The 23,989-nt window shown below is 44.1% G+C and overlaps 1 protein-coding gene across 4 annotated transcripts in view; it reads left to right on the plus strand.

The window, feature by feature from the left end:
- Positions 1-1,598: 1,598 nt before the first annotated feature.
- LOC133464444 (filamin-A-interacting protein 1-like) overlaps positions 1,599-23,989 on the plus strand; it is a 29,655-nt gene continuing 7,264 nt past the window's right edge. Inside the window, exons 1-8 of one of the 4 annotated variants that reach the window (XM_061746431.1) lie at positions 1,600-1,850; positions 3,256-3,383; positions 10,888-11,296; positions 13,393-13,563; positions 14,974-15,152; positions 15,995-16,745; positions 17,936-18,457; positions 19,695-20,060. In XM_061746431.1, the coding sequence (XP_061602415.1) occupies positions 10,895-11,296; positions 13,393-13,563; positions 14,974-15,152; positions 15,995-16,745; positions 17,936-18,457; positions 19,695-20,060 (2,391 nt within the window). In that variant the 5' untranslated portion in view covers positions 1,600-1,850; positions 3,256-3,383; positions 10,888-10,894. Of the gene's footprint in view, positions 1,851-3,255; positions 3,384-10,884; positions 11,297-13,392; positions 13,564-14,973; positions 15,153-15,994; positions 16,746-17,935; positions 18,458-19,694; positions 20,061-23,989 lie in introns of all 4 variants that reach the window. The other 3 variants (XM_061746432.1, XM_061746430.1, XM_061746429.1) reach the window with 3 other exon arrangements.

Raw genomic sequence — 23,989 nt, forward strand, 5'->3', positions numbered from 1 at the left:
CTGTACCAACGGGTCATGTGGCTACTGAGGACGACGGGAATCCCTTCCTCAGTGGTAAGCAAGATGGACGGGCTGGCAAACCTGTTTATCAGGAAGTGGCAGAGACTACCAAAATGCCTTTCAGACGTAGGTATCTTTGGTAGGAACACACTACAACTACCACTGCGATCCAGGGAGTTAAGCTACTTTCACATAAACGCGGCAACACCGCCGGGGTGGCGCAGACTCGGCGCAGAGTCGGCACAGGTGGAGCAGAGTCGGCGGCGAGTGGGCGCAGACTCGGCGCAGAGCAGCGCACATATTCGTTGCAAGTTGCTTGGCGACCGGAAAAACCTTTTTCCGGTCGCCGTTTTCCCAACCTGGCGCCGTTTTCCCATTCATTGTGTATGTGCTGCCGCTGCGCAAGGGCGCAGGGCTTTGCGCCGAGGTCGGCGGCACGCAACAGGTCGCACGCCGCCGGGTTGCCGCTGGGTTGCCGCCGGGTTGCCGCCGGGTTGCCGCGGGGTTGCCGCGGCAGCAAGAGTGCAAGACGGCGCAAGACGGCCCAAGCTGCCACTGCGAATTGAACATTTTTTAATTTCACCGTGCACCCTGTGACGGCATCTCTGTGGTGTCCAATAGGAGAGAAGGTGCTGGAGGGAGAAAAAAAAGTTGCAGCTTGTAGATTAGAGACGATCAAGATGGAAGAAAGAATGATCTTGGCTGTGAGTCTGTGTGAGGAGTGTGGGATGAGACTGCAGGCCTATCGGGACATCAATAAAAAGGGACACAAGTGGAGAGAAATCTCCCAGAATGTGGACATACCTGGTGTGTTTAAAAGTGGTAGAAATAAATGTGATATTCTTTTGCTCTTTTAACAATAAAATGTTAATTTAAAATAAAATATAGCATCTCCATGCCTCATATCAGGATCAATTTAATCATTTATCAATATATGGTTACGAAACCTTTTTTCGGTCGCCAAGCAACTTGCAACAAATATGTACGCGATGCGCGCAGGCGCGCCCTGCTCTGCTCCCTGCTCTGCTGCCGGCTCTGCACCGAGTCTGCGCCCACCCCGGCGTTGTTCGCGGCGCAAACCGCGTTCTAGGTGAAAGCCGCTTTGCTGCCGCAATAACCCGGTGGCAACCCGGCAGCAACCCGGTGGCCTGCGTGCATTTGCGCCCTATGCCACCGCGCAAACGTGGCGGCGTACGCCCTGTTGCGCGCCGCCGACTTCGGCGGCAGCAAGGCGCCCTTGCACGGAGGCAGCACATACACAATGAATGGGAAAGCTGGCCGCGGCTGCCGCTGTGCGCACTCTATGTGAAAGCAGCTTTACTCCAGGGGGAGGAGCTACATCAGGGGGAGGAGCTACATCAGGGGGAGGAGTTCCAGCAGGGGGAGGAGCTACAGCAGGGGGAGGAGCTACAGCAGGGGGAGGAGCTACATCAGGGGGAGGAGCTACAGCAGGGGGAGGAGCTACATCAGGGGGAGGGGGTATAGGGGGAGGAGCTACAGCAGGGGGAGGAGCTACAGCAGGGGGAGGAGCTACAGCAGGGGGAGGAGCTTCCCCAGGACCAGCTGCTTGTTGAGTCTCAGAGTTTCAGTCCCTGAGAAACCAGATCAAATATAGAACCAGTTAAAAATAGCAGAGACCTCACCGGCGATGACCTCAGCACAAACACCACAGAAGAAGAACAGCAGACTGGATCAGGTCTCCCAGTGACCGCAGCACAAACACCACAGAAGAAGAACAGCAGACTGGATCAGGTCTCCCAGTGACCGCAGCACAAACACCACAGAAGAAGAACCAGAGGTTACAGAGACGTCTGAGGGGCCGACGTCGACCTGAGCAGCCGACGGAGCAGGTGAGTGACCAACACGCCGCTCAGGAGATTTTTAACAGCAGAAACTCTGATCTGATTCCAACACCCGAACAACAGCCGAACTAAAGAACTTCAGCAGCAACAGCAGCGTCACAGATTAAAATAGGAGGGTGACATCAGCGGCAGCTGAAACCTCCGCCTGCACTTTCCTCACGTTCTCTGGGAGTGTTGACTCTCCAGCAGCAGGAGGACGATGGAAGTGTAAACAATCTGGGGAGAGTTTCCTCCAGGAGACTCCGATTTGATTTGATTTGATCTTTATTCATCTTGAACAAAACAATAAAAAAAAACACACCATGCATCAACAACAATAATAAAGCACAACCAGTTTTGTTCAAGAAGGGACAGGAAGAAGCAAATGCTTATCTAGTCCGGCCCCTTCTTGCAATATAAGAATATCCCATATATAAAAGAATAATAATAGCAATAACAATAATAATACTAATAACAACAATAATACATATATACCCTTCTTCTTGACATATAAGAGTATGTCAATATAAAAGTAATTAAAAGACAAGTGAGTCAATAATAAAAGTAGCTAAAACGAAAGGCATCAAGCGCAGTAGAGAAGAAAAAAAGTAAATGAGAAAAAAAACAAAAAAACACTCACCATAATAAAAGTAGCTAAAAAGAAAGAAAAGCATCATGCACAGAAGAAAAAAAAGACAATGAAAAATAATACAATAAAAAGTCATGGTCATTATAACATCAGATGTTGGTAGTTCAGTATGAGAATCTGCTTCTAGCAGCGTTTGAATAGCCTGATGTTCTTGCAGAATCAGAAGCTTTCAGAGCAACAACAAACCTGGGTGTCAGGATTAAAACAAAGACTGTGTTTCCAGCATCAATAATCCTTTTCAAACCTGAATATTATTCAATAACCCAAATTTGCACGGCCATGTAAACACCAATAACCCCTTTGAATAACAAATTTGCTCATATTCAGGTTTTTAAAAACCCCAATATGAGCCCTGGGTTACTCCTTTTCTAACTGAATATTGGGTCATGTAAACGTAACGGAATATCCCCATCAAACGGAACATGAATCTGTTTTCTGCACATGCTCTGTTCACAAGGAATCCTGGTCTTTTGAGTCCAGGAAGTTCTTCTAAACAAAGAGATTTTATTTCTCTTTTTTCCTCTTTTTTCCTTTCTTTTTTTCCTCTTTATCATTTTTCCTTTTTTATTTTTTTCATCACTTTTTTCCTTTTATTTATATTTTTTTATATCTTTTTTTATCTTTTTTTTCATCTTTCTTCTTTTTTTTAATCTTTTTTCCTCTTTTTTTCCTCTTTGTCTTTTTTCATTTTTTTCCCTCTTTCTTTTTTCCTTTTTTTCATCTCTTTTTTTCATCTTTTTTCTCTTTTTTTTCCCTTTTTTCCAGGAAGTTCTTCTAAACACGGAGAAACCAGACCAGGAGGAGACTAATCACTTCATAAATGTAATGAAGGATATGAACATTTCTGCATTTGTAGACGGTAGAAAGTACCGGGATAGAAGATTTACAAGAAGGTGAGAGAAAAGTTGAAGCAGCTTTTGTTTTGGATTTGGATCCAGGAAGAAGAAGCAGAAATGACGGGAATTGAATCAGGATGTTCTCCGTGCGTCGCTGGTTTGATCCAGATAATCTGAATGATTAATTACCATGAAAACGGAATATTCTGAATGTTTCAGTAACCGGAATATTAGCAATAACCTGAATTTTGACTGATGTAAACATAGTCAGTGACAACCCACCCCTGATATTTTCCCAGCATGCTCTCCTGGGAGATGTGTGGAAAGAGCAGCTGCAGAGCTGCATGATGGGAGTTTCTCCTCCCTCTGTAATTAAACCGCACTTAAAATTAAGAGTATGATGTCACAGTGGAAGCATCTCTTCCACTGTGACATCATCCGTTGCCATGGCAACAGTGATGAGGGGTCCAGGAGCTGATGACATCTATCTGTCCGTCCGTCCATCCGTCCGTCCGTCCGTCCATCCATCCATCCATCCATCCATCCATCCATCCATCTATCTATCTATCTATCTATCTATCTATCTATCTATCTATCTATCTATTGTGTGCTGTTAATTGTTCTGAGAGACTTCTGGATTGGTCAGCTGGTTCTTAGTGGGAGTTTCCAGGTGGATCTGGGAGGAGTTTCAACCTGATCTCACAAAAATCCGTGAAATGCCCACGAACTCTCACCACTATTTTCCGTGGTATATACACGGAAAATGGTAAAATTCCGTGTGAGCACCACGGATATTATACCATGCAAAGTCAATGGGGTCCGTTGTCGTGATATATACACGGATTATGACATTATTATTATGTCCATTAAAAACAATACGTTTTGGAACATAGTGTAACGACCACAGATAGATAAGGCCTTGCCCGCCTGGGCAACACATCAGCATTTGGCCGACTGGTTAGTGCAGTTGACTGTGGTCTGGGAGACTGGTTAGTGCAGTTGACTGTGGTCTGGGAGACTGGTTAGTGCAGTTGACTGTGGTCTGGGAGACTGGTTAGTGCAGTTGACTGTGGTCTGGGAGACTGGTTAGTGCAGTTGACTGTGGTCTGGGAGACTGGTCAGTGCAGTTGACTGTGGTCTGGGAGACTGGTCAGTGCAGTTGACTGTGGTCTGGGAGACTGTGGTTCGAGACACGCTCTGGGCACGACTTGTTCGCCACAGTATTTTCCTCATTGTGTTATGGTTTTCTTTTAATATCTTTAACATTTCTAAACACAAAAACACGAACGTGTCCTTGATAATTCAATAATACAATAGGTTCATGTTAAGGACATGCGTTTTAATTAGTTCTCCTTCGATTATGACAAGTTATTAATGCTCAGTAGGCACAGGAGGTTTGTTATGTATTGTTATGAGGCCTATTTTGTGTCTATTTTTGCACAGTTCACTAACGCTTTGAGCTAGGAGGCTGAAATTCTAGACTCTGTGTCAGGAGATGACTCTCATCCACTGTGCCGAGTTTCAGATCTGTGTGACCTTCGGAAGTGTCAAAGGTCACCGCGTGTGTTGCTTTTCGGGCCTGCGAAGCCTATTTTGTGTCTTTTTCTGCATAGGTCACTAATGCTTTAAGGTAGGAGGCTGAAATTCTAGACTCTGTATCATGAGGTGACTCTCATCCACTGTGCCGAGTTTCAGATCTGTGTGACCTTCGGAAGTGCCAAAGGTCACCGTGTGTGGTGCCTTTTAGGGCCTTTTTTGTGTGATTTTTGAATAATTCACGCTTTGAGCTGGGAGACTGATTTTTGACTATGTTGCAATGCAGAAGGCCCTTTGCTAGGATCTTTTGGTCCCGTGGCTGTACGACTTCCACAGAGCTAGTTGGCATTGCAGAGGGTTCACAGAGTTGTGACTTGGCAAGCCCAATCTAAGCCCCATATGGAGGCCACAGGTCAAGTTTTACTTGGTTTTGTCAAATTTTGTGGCAACGGCGTCCGTTCGAATGTTGGAAAAGGTGAAGTTTCAAAGCCCTGTACAGGTCCGATCTGCACCAAACTAACGTCTGTCTGATCAGGGGATGCCCCCAAACAACATATAAATTCTGACTTCTATGACTTCTGCAACAGTGTTTCCTACAAAACGTCCTGGCTGGTTAGGAGGGTGTAGAAACCTCTAGCTCTTAGAGCCTCCTGACTAATGGAACAGGGCCTATTTTGTGTCTTTTTTTGCATAGTTCACTAACGCTTTTAGCTAGGAGTCTGAATTTTGTATATGTTGTTTGGGGGCATCCCCTGAACCGACAGATTTTAGTTTGGTGCAGATCGGATCTGTACTTTGCAGGGCTTTGAAACTTAACCTTTTCCAACATTCGAACGGACGCAGTTGCCACAACATTTGACCAAACCAAGTAAAACTTGACCTGTGGCCTCCATAAGTGGCTTAAATTGGGCTTGCCAAGTCTCAATTCTGTGAACCCTCTGCAACACCAACTAGCTCTGTGGAAGTCGTACAGCCACGGAACCAAAACATCCTAGCAAAGGGCCTTCTGCATTGCAACATAGTCAAAAATCAGCCTCTCAGCTCAAAGCGTTAGTGAATTATTCAAAAAACACACAACGCAGGCCCGAAAAGCAACACAAGCGGTGACCTTTGACACTTCCGAAGGTCACACAGATCTGAAACTCGGCACAGTGGATGAGAGTCACCTCCTGATACAGGGTCTAGAATTTCAGCCTCCTAGCTCAAAGCGTTAGTGAACTGTGCAAAAATAGACACGAAATAGGCCTCATAGGCAAACCTATAACAATACATAACAAACCTCCTGTGTCTACTGAGCATTAATAACATGTCATAATCAAAGGAGAACTAATTAAAACGGATGTCCTTAACATGAACCTATTGTATTATTGAATTATCAAGGACACTTTCGTGTTTTTGTGTTTAGAAATGTTAAAGATATTAAAAGAAAACCATAACACAATGAGGAAAATACTGTGGCGAACAAGTCGTGCCCTGAGCGTGTCTCGAACCACAGTCTCCCAGACCAAAGTCAACTGCACTAACCAGTCTCCCAGACCACAGTCAACTGCACTAACAAGTCGGCCAAATGCTGATGTGTTGCCCAGGCGGGCAAGGCCTTATCTTATCTGTGGTCGTTACACTATGTTCCAAAAAGGATTGTTTTTAATGGACAAGATCGCATTTTACGTTGAATTCTATTGTTCAGGTTTTAAAATTCTAGCTAAATACATAAAAAATGGAGGTGAGGTGTGAGCTTCATAACAAAACTTCTGTGCCTACTGAGCATTAATGACATGGGGTTAGCCGTAGAAAGGGGCGATAATGAGGTGTGAGCTCCATAGCAAGCATTATTAACATGGGGTTAGCCATAGAAAGGGGCAATAACAGCCTCCTGCGCCTACTAGTAGGTAGAGTAGGGCCCTACTGGCCCATATCTATGGGATGATTGTTATCGTTTTGTCCTTCATTCAATGGTATGACAACAGTCAAATCGGGTGACGGATCCCATTGACTTCTCATAGTACTATATCCGTGGTGCTCCCATTAAAACCTCAATAAAACACTTCTAAAACAGCGTTAAAAACATGCTTTTACAAACTGACAGTAACAAACAGTACCTTGCGCGACAAAAACTCATAATTTAGCCACTATAACAAAGAATAATATATAAATAATAATAATAATGTAATAATCCGTGTATATATCACGACAACGGATCCCATTGACTTTGCATGGTACAATATCCGTGGTGCTCACACGGAATTATACAATTTTCCGTGTGTATACCACGGAAAATAGTGGTGAGAGGTCGTGGGCATTTCACGTATTTTTGTGAGATCAGGTTGTGGATCTGGGAGGAATTTCCAGTTGGATCTGGGAGGAGTTTCCAGGAGGATCTGGGAGTTTCCAGGTGGATCTGGGAGTTTCCAGGTGGATCTGGGAGTTTCCAGGAGGATCTGGGAGTTCTTGGTTAGTCTGACCAGTTCTGTGTTGGTTGAACTGGACTGATAATGTGTTTATTTCTGCTCTAAAGTTGGACATTTTGACCTGGAGGTCAGTGGACTCCTGGTTCCTGGTTCCTGGTTCTGGTTCCTGTTTCCTGGTTCCTGGTTCCTGGTTGTGGTTCTGCTTCTGGTTCCTGGTTCTGGTTCCTGGTTCTGGTTCCTGGTCCCTGGTTCTGGTTCTGGTTCCTGGTTCCTGGTTGTGGTTCCTGGTTGTGGTTACTGGGTCTGGTTCCGGGTTCCTGGTTGTGGTTCTGCTTCTGGTTCCTGGTTCCTGGTTCTGGTTCCTGGTTGTGGTTCCTGGTCCCTGGTCCCTGGTTCTGGTTCCTGGTTCTAGTTCCTGGTTCTGGTTCCTGGTTCTAGTTCCTGGTTCTGGTTCCTGGTTCTAGTTCCTGGTTCTGGTTCCTGGTTCTGGTTCCTGGTTCTGGTTCCTGGTTCTAGTTCCTGGTTCTAGTTCCTGGTTCTGGTTCCTGGTTCTGGTTCCTGGTTCTAGTTCCTGGTTCTGGTTCTGGTTCCTGGTTCTGGTTCCTGGTTCTGGTTCTGGTTCCTGGTTCTAGTTCCTGGTTCTAGTTCCTGGTTCTAGTTCCTGGTTCCTGGTTCTAGTTCCTGGTTCTGGTTCCTGGTTCTGGTTCCTGGTTCTGGTTCTAGTTCCTGGTTCTAGTTCCTGGTTCTGGTTCCTGGTTCTGGTTCTAGTTCCTGGTTCTGGTTCCTGGTTCCTGGTTCTGGTTCCTGGTTCTAGTTCCTGGTTCTGGTTCCTGGTTCTGGTTGTGGTTCCTGGTTCCGGGTTCCTGGTTGTGGTTCCTGGTTCCTGGTTGTGGTTCCTGGTTGTGGTTCCTGGTTCCGGGTTCCTGGTTGTGGTTCCTGGTTCCTGGTTCTGGTTCCTGGTTCCTGGTTGTGGTTCCTGGTTGTGGTTCCTGGTCCCTGGTTCCTGGTTCTGGTTCCTGGTTCTGGTTCCTGGTTCCCCTCAGACCTTCTGATCTCTACATCTGTGCTGGACTGAGAGGAACCGAACCCTCAGAGTTGAGCGGTGAGGACTCGGTGGAAAACCTCTCAGCATCCCAGGCCGGTCCCCGTAAACACATGACGATACGAGTCTCTTAAACAAGAGCTAAAAATAGAGACAGTTACAGTTAAACGTCATCGTCTGCAGGATCAGGTTCCTGCTCCAGGAATAGAACCAGCACCCTGATCTGGACCAGACTAAGGGCTGTCCTTAAAGACCCTAACTACCCATCTACCCATCAGATCCTTCAGGAAGGAATGAAAAAGAATGACTGTGGGCTAACGTTCACTAGCATCACGGGTTAGCCTCAATTAGGCTACCGGTAACCATGGAAACGGAGGTGAGGTGTGTGTGTTTCAAACTCCCAGGATGGTTAATTAACAGACCTGGACGAGTCTTGGACCGCGGCCACCGTAGCGTTAGCATCACAGCGTTGTGATGCTAGCTAACACCAGCGGGTCGGGTGTCCCTGCTAGCGGCTGCTAATCCGACGCCCCCGGGGTTTCCTCATGTTGCTCTGGATGCCGACAGAGACGCTAAAAATAACCCTCGGCTGAGCTCGTTGTCACAACAAATCAATGGATCCTCGGTTTATTTTCAGCAGTGAGCAGCTTGTGGGATGTTTCAGTGTCTCACAGCAACGACACGAGTTCCAGGACCAGCTGGACTTTTCCAGTAGCAAAAACGGTGGCGTTTTCGTGCGTTTTGTTCGTTCGTTTACACGAAAACGAAGCTCAAAGTCTCCAAAAACCATCATTCCTGAAAACTCCGGCCAAAGTGTAGATTTTTCAAACCTCCGTCTTCACGTTTGCTTGTAAACGGAGAGAAACGGACATTTATTCTTCAGAACGTCACATTATGAGACAGAAACGTCACCAGCGTCATGAGTGACACCTGTGGTTACAATTAGTTTGTAACCGTCAATATTTTCTTGTATTTTACCTGTTTTATATTCTAAAGTCACACTTAAAAGTAACTCCACTTCTCTGTCTCTCCAAACCAAAGACTCCGGTTCATCTTGGAAGTAACTGGCAGTCAAAGCTGATTTATGGTTCCGCGTTACACCAACGCAGAGCTACGGCGTAGGCTACGCGGCGACGCACACCGTACGTAGGCTACGCCATCGATTTAACGCAGAACCATATTATTCAGGCTTCACACGTGTCATTTGTTGACGTTTTTTTCCAGGATTCTGATTGGCTAGCATGACTTTATGCTTCTCGTTACACTGCCCCCTGCAGGTTTGGATGCTCATAGCACCTTGACAGCTATTTATGCAGGTTCGTGTAAACAAGGGTATTTTTCAAAACGTAGAGGGGGAAATATCCGTTTTTGTAAATACCCGGTTATGTGGAAACGTGGCCTCAGACTGGTAGGAACTGGAATGAAGGGAGTCCTGGGAATTGAACCTTCGCTTAACATCCTGAGAGTCTCGAGGCTCATTTCCATAAGCTTTATGGCCCTTTTCCACTAGTACCTACTCAGCTCGCTTCTACCCGCCACGCCCCCGTCTTGCTCTTTTCCACTACGGGCCGAGGCGGGTGGAGCCGTGCCAATCAGATACTTTTTCTGAATCTATTCTGCCGAGGTTCTAAGCGGCTGAGTCAGCCCTGGATCTGACGTCACCACAATACAGGCCACTGATTGGTCAGGGGGCGGGGTCGTTAATGCGGCCCGAACCGTAACGTGCACCCAGGTGTGTTATACATCAAAATGTGCGTCTCCATTACTTTTCTCTTTCAAAAGCATTACCGTGGTGACGCTAGAAGGCAAAAACCGCGCCCACCCTTCATCTGGTTGGTTCAGACAGAAAAACTTTGTATCTCAAGCCCCATAATACGGTTTGACGTACATGAACGAAAATCGGTACACACCTGTATCATGTCGCAACTTAAAGAAAAGTCTCTTGGCGCCATGGCCGAAACCAAACAGGAAGTCGGCCATTTTGAACATTCTGAATTAATCACGTAATTTTGGAACAATTCATGCCATTCCTTCGACAGTTAATACGGCCCGAACCGTAACGTGCACCCAGGTGTGTTATACATCAAAATGTTCGTCTCCATCTTGCGACTACGCGCATTACTTTTCTCTTTCAAAAGTGTTACCGTGGCCACGCTAGATGTCAAAAACACACGCCCCCCCCTTCATCTGATTGGTCAATATTTGATAGTTCTCCAAAAGTCACCAAATTTTGCATGCAAGCCAGGCCTGGCGATAAATTTGATTTTTCATGGTTTGCATTAAATATCAGGCGTGGCCTAACGGCTCAACAGTGCCCCCTTTCTCTGCCATAACTTTTGAAAGGTTTGACATAAAGAGTCGTGGGTGGTGTCATCGGATTCGGTATTGAGTCCTTGACCATAATTGGTGAAAATTATTATTATTATTATTATTATTATTATTATTATTATTATTATTATTATTATTATTATTATTATTATTATTATTATTATTATTAAAGTGTCTTTTTGTAAAGTTAGAGTAAATTCCAGGTTTCTGTACGTGACTGACGTCTTTTTCTGCATCGTCTCAGCAGGTGAACCATGAGATCCAGAAGCTGCACCGTGGACGGTCCAGACGAGGGACACATCCAGCCCATGAGAGGACGGATCAAGGACGAGGAGAAGATGAGAGGACGGATCAAAGACGAGGAGACGAGAGGACGGATCAAGGAGGAGGAGGAGAAGACGCCGGAGACGGCAAAGAGGAGGACCAAGGTCCAACGGGAGGAGAAGGACCGGAGGACGACACCTGGGACACCTGGAACACCTGGGACACCTGGAACACCTGGGAATCCTGGGACACCTGGGAAACCTGGGACACCTGGGAATCCTGGGACACCTGGGAATCCTGGGAAACCTCGACAGAGCCAGAAGAATCAAACCCTCCAACTGTCCCGGACCGACCTGATCCAGCTGCTGGGAATCATGGAGGGAGAAGTCCAGGTGGGTGTCTCTGCAGGACCTGCAGCTCCACAAGTGTCCAATGTCTGTCCTCAAGGGGGAAGATGGGAGTGTTGCACTAATGACGCCTGGTGGGACATTCTAGATCAGGGGGGTCCAACTAGGCCTGTGTTGAAAAAATCGATTTTCTGATTTTAAATCGATTCTCATATTAGTTCCTAAAAATCGATTTGTATGACTAAAGATCGATTTTTTTTTTTTTTTCATCATTACATTTTTGCCTGGTGAACTTTAATCCCAGTAGTTTTGAAAACTCCTGAACTAAATGAACTTTTCTTTAGAGAAAATGCTGGATATTTCAGCTTAAATTTCTAAATGTTATATTAGTTCAATGAAGTTCATATTATCTATATTTACTAGAGCTTGTTTGGTTTCTCTGTTATCGGACACGGTTTGTCATGAAATACCTGAAAAATGCCGGTGCTTCATGTCCAGCTGTGTCTGGTGACAGAATAAATCAGACAAGCTAAAATAATGTGTTTACTGCTTGAGCTGTTGCAATTTCTTTCTTTTTTTGCACTTTAAATGGATATTGAAATGCCTATTTGAGTTATTTATTTCTTAGTTATTTCACAATAATTATTGTGAAATTATTATTTCAATAGTTATTTTACAGTCATATAATCCAGGCAACACTAACCCAAATCAATATTGAATCGAATTGGATCGAATCAAATGGTGATAATCGATTCTGAATCTTAAGAATCGGAATTCGATTCGATTCGATTCTTGACATTTGAATCGATCCCCAGCCCTATGTCCAACCAGTCAGAGCCACAACTGGTTACACTGTTCCTGCAAAGAGTCACATCAACTACCCATGATCCTTCACTCCATCAACTACCCATGATCCTTCACTCCCTGCTCTCTCTGAGACATAAAAATACCTTTAAAAAACGGAAAGGTGGAATCCTGCACTCTGATTGGTTGTTAACTGTGGTATAATGATCTGATTGGTTGTTAACTGTGGTATAATGATCTGATTGGTTGTTAACTGTGGTATAATGATCTGATTGGTTGTTAACTGTGGTATAATGATCTGATTGGTTGTTAACTGTGGTATAATGATCTGATTGGTTGTTAACTGTGGTATAATGATCTGATTGGTTGTTAACTGTGGTATAATGATCTGATTGGTTGTTAACTGTGGTATAATGATCTGATTGGTTGTTAACTGTGGTATAATGATCTGATTGGTTGTTAACTGTGGTATAATGATCTGATTGGTTGTTAACTGTGGTATAATGATCTGATTGGTTGTTAACTGTTGTATAATGATCTGATTGGTTGTTAACTGTGGTATAATGATCTGATTGGTTGTTAACTGTGGTATAATGATCTGATTGGTTGTTAACTGTGGTATAATGATCTGATTGGTTGTTAGCTGTGGTATAATGATCTGATTGGTTGTTAACTGTGGTATAATGATCTGATTGGTTGTTAACTGTGGTATAATGAGCTTATACCACGGCTTCTATTCTAAAGCCTCATCACAGCAGATCATTCCACGTCAGGGAAGCAACAATGTTTCCATGACAACAATCAACTGGTACAGATTTATTGACGGTTACAACAGGTAGCGAAAAGTAGCTGGTGTTAAAGTTTATTTTTTATTTTCGTTAAAAATTAATTGGGCATGGCCGAAACCAAACAGGAAGTCGGCCATTTTGAATCAATCGTGTAATTTTGGCGAAATTTATGCCATTCCTTCGGCAGTTAATTCGGCCCGAACCGTAACGTGCACCCAGGTGTGTTATACATCAAAATGTGCGTCTCCATCCTGCAACAACACACATTACTTTTCTCAGTCAAAAGCGTTACTGTGGCGACGATAGACGCCAAAAAGCCCGCCCTCCCTTCATCTGATTGGTCCATATGTGATAGTTCCTATTTTCTGCCATAACTTTTGAATGGTTTGATACAGAGAGTCGTGGGTGGTTTCATCCACTAAATGTCCAGTTCTGAAGAATCTACATCAAGTCATACAAGCTTCCACTGCAGCCTGAACGTGCACAAGGGTGGAGGGCCTGTTCATCACTGCTTGCAGCTTTAATTCTCATTTGTTCTTGTATTGTCAGGCCAGGGAGGACTTCATCGGGATGCTGAAGACAAAGAGAACCGGTCCGGAGTTTCTGGAGGCCCAGTACGGCTCGGCGGCCCCCCTGAGCCCCCTGCAGGCCCTGCAGAGAGACACCCAGCTGGTGGGGGGGGGCCGGACCGACGACGTCTACCAGACGCCCATGGCCGAGGTCAGTCTACGGCCACGTTTCCACATAGCCGGGTATTCACAAAAACGGATATTTCCTCCTCTACGTTTATAAAAGTCCCATCATTTCCAGGAACCTGCATAAATATCTGTTAAGGTGCTATGAGCAGCCAAACCTACAGGGGGCAGTGTAACGAGAAGATAAAGTCATGCTAGCCAATCAGAATCCTGGAAAAAAACATCAACAAATGACACGAGTAACTTCCAGTTACTTCCAAGATGAACGAGAGTCTTTGGTTTGGAGTGACAGAGAAGTGGAGTTACTTTTGACTTTTTTCCTGAAATTTAGAGTTTTTTCTTGAAATTTCGACTTTTTTCTCAGAATTTCAAACTTTTTTCTCAAACTTTTGACTCTTTTCTCAAAATTTCGACCTTTTTCTCAAAGAAATTTGACTTTTTTCTCGACATTTCGACTTTTTTCTCAAAATTTCGACTTTTTCTCGACTTTTTTCTCAAAATTTCGACTTTTTTCTCGATTTTTTCTCGACATTTCATCTTTTTTCTCAAAATTTCTCAAAAACAGATATTTCCCTCTACGTTTTGAAAAATCCCATCATTTCCAGGAACCTGCATAAATATCTGTTAAGGTGCTATGAGCAGCCAAACCTACAGGGGGCAGTGTAACGAGAGAGTTTTTGGTTTGGAGTGACAGAGAAGTGGAGTTACTTCTCAACATTTTGACTTTTTTCTCAAAATTTCGACTGTTTTCTCAGAAATGCTACTTTTTTCAAAAAATTTGACTTTTTTCTCAACATTTTGACTTTTTTCTCGACATTTCGTCTTTTTTCTTGAAATTTCGACTTTTTTCTGAAAAATTTCGACTTTTTCTCAAATGTCGACTTTTTTCTAAAAAATTCAACTTTTTTCGCAAAATCTTGACTTTTTCTCGACTTTTTTCTCAAAATTTCGACTCTTTTCTCAAAATGTTTTACTTTTTTCTTGAATTTTCAACTTTTTAAAAAAAAAAAAGACTTTTTTCTCAACATTTTGACTTTCTTCTCAACATTAAGGCTGATAAAGTCATGCTAGCCAATCAGAATCCTGGAAAAAAACATCAACAAATAACATGAGTAACTTCCAGTTACTTCCAAGATGAACCAGAGTCTTTGGTTTGGAGTGACAGAGAAGTGGAGTTACTTTTAAGTGTGAGTTTTCAGAAATTATGGTTTTTGGAGACTTTGAGCTTCGTTTTCGTGTAAACGAACGGCCACAACGCATGAAAAGAGCACTGTTTTTGCTACGTGGAAACGGGGCCTTAAAAGGTACCAGGTTTTTTGCATCAGAAACAGGTTGAAGTGTTTCTCTGAAGTCTCTGAAGTGTTTAGTTGTGTCTCTGGTCTCAGCCGGACTCTGAAGTGTTTAGGTGTCTCTGAACTGGTGTCTCTGGTCTCAGCTGGACCGGCTGGAGGACCAGCAGAAGGAGACGTACCGCCGGATGCTGGATCAGCTGCTGCTAGCGGAGAAGTGCCACCGCCGCACCGTCACCCAGCTGGACACCGAGAAACGCAAACACGCCGACTTCATGAGCAAGAGCGACGACTTCACCAACCTGCTGGAGCAGGACCGGGAGAGGTAATAATAATAATAATTAAAGCTGCAAGCAGCGATGAACGGGCCCTCGCGCGTGCAATTTTCACCAATAAAAGTCAAGGACTCAAAACCGAGTCCGATGACACCACCCACGAGTCTCTATGTCAAACCATTCAAAAGTTGTGGCAGAAAGTAGGAACTATCAGATATGGACCAATCAGATGAAGGGGGGGCGCACTTTTTGGCGTCTATCGTCGCCACGGTAACACTTTTGACTAAGAAAAGTAATGCACATCGTTGCAGGATGGAGACGCACATTTTGATGTATAACACACCTGGGTGCACGTTACGGTTCGGGCCGAATTAACTGCCGAAGAAATGGCATAAATTGCGCCAAAATGACACGATTAATTCAAAATGGCCGACTTCCTGTTTAGTTTCAGCCATGGCTCCAAGAGACTTTTCTTTAAGTTGTGCCATGATACAGGTGTGTATCGATTTTCGTGCATGTACGTCAAACCGTATTGTGGGGCTTGAGGCGCAAAGTTTTCAAGGGGGCGCTGTTGAGCCATTTTGCCACGCCCATTAATGCAAACCATTAAATATCACATTTTTCGCCAGGCCTGGATTGGTGCAAAATTTGGTGACGTTTGGGGCACGTTTAGGGGGAAAAAAGCCCCTCCTTTCGTCGGAAGAAAAATAAAAACAACGCTCGAACTCCTACAGATACAATAGGGCCTTTGCACTGTAAGTGCTCGGGCCCTAACAAGTTGTAGATCCACTTTCAGTAGCAATAACTTCTGCACATGACTGTTTTATGCTATCTGGGTTGTCGTACTGTTGAAAACAGTCTCCTCACGTGTGGGACGGTGTTGTTTTCTCAGGCTGAAGCGGCTGCTGGAGCAGGAGAAAGCCTGCCAGGCTCTGAAGGACAAAGACAACCACAACAAGCAGGAGAAGCTCCAGGCCGAGCTGGCCAAGCTAAAGTCGTTCGCCCTGATGTTGGTGGACGAGCGGCAGCTGCAGGTGGAGCAGATCGACCTGCAGGGCCAGAAGATCCGGGACCTCAATACGAAGCTGCAGGAGAGAGAGCAGCGGCTAGCCGCCGCCGGCGACACCGCCAACCAAAACGACCAGAAGGTCCTGAAGCTGGAGGCCGATCTGGAGCTGCAGCGAGCAAAGTTCACCCAGGAACACGAGGAGACCACGTCCCAGCTGGCCGCTCGAGAGAATCAGAACCGGCAGCTGCAGCTGAAGGTGGAGGAACTGGTCCAGCGGACGGAGGAGCTGCAGGAGAGCAAGAACCTGCTGCAGAAGTCGGAGGAGGAGCTGCAGGAGATCCGGGAGAAGATCAGCCGAGGGGAGTGCGGGAGTTCTTCCCTCATGACCGAGCTGGAGAATCTGAGGAAGAAAGTCCTGGAGATGGAGGGGAAGGACGAGGAGATCACCAAGATGGAGGCTCAGTGCCGCGAGCTGACGAGGAGGCTGACGGAGAAGGAGAAACACGGCCAGGAGCTCAGGATGGAGCTGGACAAGCTCCAGAAGAAGATGTCCGACCTGGAGAAGCTGGAGGGAGTTTTCAACAAGAGCAAAACCGAGTCCAACCAGCTTCACGCAAACCTGGAAAAAGAGAGGGTCCGTCCGTTCGCTTGTCTTTTCTAGGCATTAAAACCTCATGTAACTTATTCCTCATGCCTTTATTTATTTAGCAAAAAATGAAGCCAAAATCCCTGCTTAAATGCATCCTTGGAGGATTTATTGGCGAGCCAGCTAGGAGATCATATCTGCCTATGATCAGATGAATCTCGGTAATAAAACTAACATCTGAACAGAACTGTATAACATTCCTGTTTTACTGGAACCTAAATTAAGCAATAGAAAATCTAAACCAAAGTAGAAGCTGGAGGGAAACCTCATCACTGGAAAAAACAACAATTTTCACCTGTTTCAAGTAGATTTTCCATTAAAATAAGTAGAAAAATCTGCCAGTGCAAGATTTTTTTGCTTGTAATGAGAAGATAAATCTTGTTCCACTGGGAGATTTTTCTACTTATTTCAATTGAAAATTTACTTGAAACAGGTGAAAATTGTCAAATAAAAAGTTACTTTTCTGCTAATGACTCTTGTTTTAAGTGCAATGAGATTTTTTGACTAAAAATGAGACATTTTAACTAGAAATAAGACAAATATTCATGTTAAGATTTTGAGTTTGTGCAGTGAATGCGTCCTCTGAGGATTAATTGGCGAGCCAGCTAGGAGATCATATCTGCCTATGATCAGATGAATCTCAGGAATAAAACTAACATCTGAACAGAACTGTATAAACATTCCTGTTTTACTGGAATCTAAATTAAGCAATAGAAAATCTAAACAAAAGTAGAAGCTGGAGGGAAACCTCAACACACACTGCAAAAACTCAAAATCTTACCGGGAATATTTATTTTTATTTCCACCTGTTTCAAGTAAATTTTCACTTGAAATAAGCAGAAAAATCTGCCAGTGGAACAAGATTTATCTTCTCATTACAAGCAAAAAAATCTTGTTCCACTGGCAGATTTTTCTACTTATTTTAAGTGAAAATCTACTTGAAACAGGTGAAAATTGTTGTTTTTTTCCAGTGATGAGTCTTGTTTTAAATGTAATGAGATTTTTTTTTACAAAAAATTAGACATTTTAACTCGAAATATGAAAAATCTTCCTGGTAAGATTTTGAGTTTTTGCAGTGTATCTCTGTCATCCTATTCAACTTTTATTTGCATATCACTTCTCCAATGACCAAAACATTATTTTTGTCTCACTCGTGTTTAATGATCGTTTGTTACCAGTGTCATCTGAGGGATCTGGCCGGCGAGCTGGAGCGGGTGAAGAACCGGCTGAAGGAGCTGGAGTCGTCGGAGTCGAAGCTCCAGAAGGTGGAAACGTTCCTCAAAGAAGATCTGATGAAGTTCAAATCGCTGGCCGTTCTACTGGTGGACGAGAGGAAAAACACGGCGGAGCGGCTGAAGCGGGAAGAAGAGAAAAGCCACAACGCCAGTAAGATGCTGAAGGCGGAGCAGGGAAAGGTGACGGAGGTTACCGAGAAGTTGATCGAGGAGAGCAAGAAACTCCTCAAGCTCAAGTCGGAGATGGAGACGCAAGTGATGAGTCTGGCCAAAGAGAAGGAGGAGTTGAGGAATAAGTTTGCCAAGGAAGAAGAGAAATGTAGACAGCTGAATAGCAAAGTTAAAGGAATGAAAGTGAGGATGGACGGACTGGAGGACAAAAGCAGGAATCCGGACGAAGACGACAAAGTGAAGGAGCTCACGGTGGAAATCGAGAGGCTGAAGGGTCGACTGAAGCGGCTGGAGGTTGGTTTGTTTGGATCTCCATTAGCATTAGCTACAGCGTTAGCTATTCTTCCGGGGGTCCGACGAGAGATTAATGTTGAAGTACAATTTCGATAAAAATGTTGAAATGTTGAGAAAAAAGTCAAAATTTCGACTTTATTATTGTATCTGTAGGAATTTTGTATTTTTCCGATGAAATAAGGTCCTTTTTTCCCCCTAAACGTGCCCCAAAAAGTCCCCAAATTTTGCACCAAGCCAGTCCTGGTGATAAATGTGATATTTAATGGTTTGCATTAATGGGCGTGGCCTAACGGCTCAACAGCGCCCCCTAGAAAACTTTGTGCTTCAAGCCCCACAATACGGTTTGACGTACATGCACGAAAATCGGTACACACCTGTATCATGTCGCAACTTAAAGAAAAGTCTCTTGGCGCCATGGCCGAAACCGAACAGGAAGTCGGCCATTTTGAACAATTTGCATTAATCGTGTAATTCTGGCGCAATTCATGCCATTCCTTCAGCAGTTCATTCAGCCCGAACCGTAACGTGCACCCAGGTGTGTTATACATCAAAATGTGCGTCTCCATCCTGCGACGATGCACATTACTTTTCTCAGTCAAAAGCGTTACCGTGGCAACGTTAGACGCCAAAAAGCGCGCCCACCCTTCATCTGATTGGTTCAGACAGAAAAAAATTTGCGCCTCAAGCCCCATAATACGGTTTGACGTACATGCACGAAAATCGGTACACACCTGTATCATGTCGCAACTTAAAGAAAAGTCTCTTGGCGCCATGGCCGAAACCGAACAGGAAGTCGGCCATTTTGAACAATTTGCATTAATCGTGTAATTTTGGCGCAATTTATGCCATTCCTTCGGCCGTTAATACGGCCCGAACCGTAACGTGCACCCAGGTGTGTTATACATCAAAATGTGCGTCTCCATCCTGCGACGTTGCACATTACTTTTCTCAGTCAAAAGCGTTACCGTGGCGACGCTAGACGCCAAAAAGCGCGCCCCCCCCCTTCATCTGATTGGTCCATATTTGATAGTTCCAACTTTCTGCCATAACTTTTGAATGGTTTGACATAAAGACTTGTGGGTGGTGTCATTGGACGCGGTTTTGAGTCCTTGACCTTTATTGGTGAAAATTGCACGCGCGAGGGCCCGTTCATCGCTGCTTGCAGCTTTAATTTGTTTTATTTTTGAATGAAATGAAGAATAAGATGAAGTGATAATAGAATCTGTGGTCCTATCAGGTGGTGGAGGGCGACCTGATGAAGAGCGAGGACGAGTACGAGCTGCTGGAGAGGAAGTTCCGGACGGAGCGGGACAAAGCCGACGCGCTGACGGCGCTGGTGGACGAGCTGAAGAGCCAGATCGGCCGGAACAAAGGTGGAGACGCCAAGAGTCTGGAGGCCGAACTTCGCCTTCGCTGCAGGAACGAGGAGGAAAAGAGCCGCGAACTCCGCGAACTCCGGAACGCCGAAGTCCGGGCCCTGAAGGAGAAGATCCACGAGCTGCTGAACACGGAGGAGACGCTGTCGCAGCTCCGGACCGACTTCTGCGTCCTCCGGCAGAGCTTCCTGGCCGAGCAGGAGGCCAAGGACCGCCTGGGGAGCCAGGTTGGTTTTAGCTAGGATCCCCGTTAGCATTAGCAATGACGTTAGCTGTTCTTCACTAAAAAAACTCAAAATCTGAACGAGAATATTTGTCTTATTAGGGCCCGAGCACTGAAAGTGCGAGGACCCTATTGTATCTGTGATGTTTATTATTATTATTATTATTATTATTATTATTCTCGCCGTAAATGAATTGCCTTTTTGGAGGCCTTAAAATGCTCAAAAACTCACCAAATTTTGCACACGCTTCCAGAGTCGCGTAAAATTACGTATTTTATGGGCGACAGGCATGGGTCCACAAGAATGGGCTCTATAGCGCCACCTATTTTATGTTTTTCGACGAGCCCCATAATATGGTTTGACTTACAGCAATGTCCTTTATGTGTCTATTATATCAGACAAAGCCCTACAAAAAAGTCTCTTGGACCCATGCTCTAAGTTACACAGGAAGTCCGTCATTTTGAACAGAAAATGTCATTTTTGATGAATTCTGATCATTTCTAGGCCTCGTACTTTAACGAACTCCTCCTAGAGATTTTATCAGATTGGCTCACAACTTGGTTTGTACAATCTAGACACATGGCCGACGCTAAATTGCGAAGCTTTTAAGTTTTTAGCAGAGGGCTTGACCGTAGTGATTCGGCGAAGTTTGAGGTCATTTTTAAGCCTCGCCATCAAACATCAATTGGCTGTAATTCAGCAATACATGATTTGATGTTGTTGAAAACGTATGTGCATGATTGTAGGTTGAGCCTGAACCCATCTATGGTGGAATATTCAGGATCGGTTGTAGCGCCACCTGTTGGCACCAGGAATTGTCATGTCTTCTAGTTTGCATCTGTGCTCCAAGCGAGATCAGTTTAATGATCTCAAAGTTGGTGAGATAATAGGTAAGACATTGACGATGACTGACAGAGAAAACTGTACGTTCTTATCAAAGGGCGTCGCCGTTAGAGGTGGTCAAATTTCTGTGTCTCGCCATGAACATAAAAGTTGTTGTAACTTAAACATAATTGGTCAGAATCAACCCAAAATCAATACATGTAATCAGGCTTCCATTCTGAACAAGTGGATATGACAATCTTGGATTGAAATCCATAGCGCCACCTTTTGGTCAGGTATACATTTTTCATCAAATTATGTGCTGTCATTGCTGTTTCATTCACCCAATCACAATGAAATCGACACATATTATTGTCATAAGCGTCCTTATTAACTGTGTTGAGTATCGTGGTCATAACTTGAAGGGAACTGCCATTTTACGTCACTCTGAATTTTTTGGTAAAATAATAATTTAAAATCATAGGCTTGGTCTTAAGACAATAAAATGTCAGATTTAGATACATTTCGACATGACTAAAAAATCATACGCTGGTACATATCGCTTTTGAAGAACTTTGTAACTCTCTTTTTCCAAAAATGTATTCATATACAATTAAATAATATTTTTGTCATGCCATGTCCAATTAACTTCGTAAACTTCGTAAAAATATTGTTTACTGTGATGTGAAAATATATTTTTGGCATTAAGGTGCGTAAAACGCACGATTGGTAATGAATATTTATTTAAATCCATTGGATTTAAAGCAAGCTGGCTCTGTGTGCCGGCCAGTCCTGCAGCGGAGCGGAGGCCGAGGGGGAGGGAGGAGGGGGGGAGCGGGGGAACGTTGCGTGCGCACCGTATTGACGTTCCTCACACGACATGAATCCTCCAGTGTTTTCACACGAGTCCCAACCTTACCTCTGTAAGTATTTTTTTATTGTGTGCATAATTGTAGAGTCGTCTTAAGACATCTATGGTGAAATATTCCTGTGGAATAGTTTTCACCGATGTATTTCGGCGGCGCATGTCTGTAATGCAGCTCGATTTTTTCATGTCTTTCATGTCTCTGTCTTCTACCGAGACAGAGACCACTTAAATAAAACCACACTGATTTTGAGTCAAACCCGTCTTTTTACATTCAATTTTTATACAGAAAATAATTACAGTGCATGTATTACACCTTATTTCACAGCAGCTTTGCAATTTTATTATATTATTATCGGCCCTCAGCCGAGATCTGGTCGGGACCGCGCCGCGCCGCGGAGGAGGTGCATTCAGGGACCGGTCGGAATTCTAAAAAGCCGATTATCCTCCTGGTGCGTTCAGGGACAACTGGAATTTACTGTATTTGGCGAGAATTTACCGTTGCTTCATTTGCTTAAAAATTATTTAAAGGTGACCTATTATGGCATTTAATGTATATTTTAAACAGGCATTGAATGTCTTAAAAACAAGCTTTTGAAGGTTTTTTCTACATAAATGAGAAATTCAGCCTCTGGGCCATGTCTTTATTTTTACCGTTTCTAACCTTCTCTATGAGGGATTCTGAGGGGAGGTGGGGCTATGTTAATGAGGCTCTGTGCTGATTGGCTGCCTGAATGACGTGTAGCAGAGGAGCTTTAAGCCTGAATCACAGTTGTGGCTCAATGATGTATAAGGCCTTTGAGAGGCCTATTTTTAAAATACTTAAAATAAAGATGTATTTGGCCATTTTCCAAACATTTGGAATGTAGTGTGCATATATGTGAAAACTTAAAACAAAGGTATTTTAGTGTTTTTAAACCTACATTAATAGGGCAACGACCTTAAAAAAGTAATTGGGGGCGACCGTTATTTATCTCAAAATTAATAGATTTCTTAACAAAATGTATATTTTAATAAGTATCAGTAATTAAATTAACTTTTCAAGAAAGATAGACTCATGTGTCCTTTCATTTTTGAAAACCATTTTGAAATACATTTTATCTATAATGGAAGTGTCACCCTCATAAAGCCATTTATGCATACTATACCAATGATTTATATTTGAACCAAAACTCATAGACATAAAATTTTGAATTTGCGGATTTCCTAAGTTCTATAGTAAACCATGGTTTGTTAAGGTTTTCAGAGCTTCCTTTATCGGTACACACCTGTATCATAGCACAACTTAAAGAAAAGTCTCCTGGCGCCATGGCCGAAACCCAACAGGAAGTCGGCCAGTTTGAATTAATCATGTAATTTTGGCGCAATTTATGCCAGTCCTTCAGCCGCTTCTTCGCCAGAACCGTAACGTGCACCCAGGTGTGTTATACATGAAAATGTGCGTCTCCATCCTGCAATAACGTGCATAACTTTTCTCAGTCAAAAGCGTTACCGTGGCGATGATAGACGCCAAAAAGCGCGCCCCCAATTCATCTGATTGGTCCATACAGATAAAACTTTGTGCCTCAAGCCCCACAATACGGTTTAACTTACATGCACAAAAATCGGTACACACCTGTATCATGTCGCAACTTAAAGGAAAGTCTCTTGGCGCCATGGCCGAAACCGAACAGGAAGTCAGCCATTTTGAACATTTTGAATTAATCGTGTAATTTTGGCGCAATTTATGCCCTTTCTTCGGTCATTAATTCAGCCAGAACCGTAACGTGCACCCAGGTGTGTTATACATCAAAACGTGCGTCTCCATCCTCCGACACCACGCATTACTTTTCTCTTTCAAAAGCGTTACCGTGGCGACGCTAGACAGCAAAAAGCGCGCCCACCCTTCATCTGATTGGTTCAGACAGAAAAAACTTTGCGCCTCAAGCCCCATAATACGGTTTGACGTACATGAACGAAAATCGGTACACACCTGTATCATGTCGCAACTTAAAGAAAAGCCAGGCCTGTCGATACATTTGATATTTCATGGTTTGCATTAATGGGCGTGGCCTAACGGCTCAACAGCGCCCACTAGAATACCTTTCTCTCCCATAACTTTTGAAAGGTTTGACATAAAGAGTCGTGGGTGGTGTCATCGGACTCGGTATTGAGTCCTTGACCATAATTGGCGAAAATTAGCCCCGCCCCTTCTTCTGATTGGTTGTCCCTATTTCCTGCTATAACATTTGAATGTTTTGACATA

Source organism: Cololabis saira, chromosome 18 (genome assembly GCF_033807715.1).
Source record: "Cololabis saira isolate AMF1-May2022 chromosome 18, fColSai1.1, whole genome shotgun sequence".
Classification (NCBI taxonomy): Eukaryota; Metazoa; Chordata; class Actinopteri; order Beloniformes; family Belonidae; genus Cololabis; species Cololabis saira.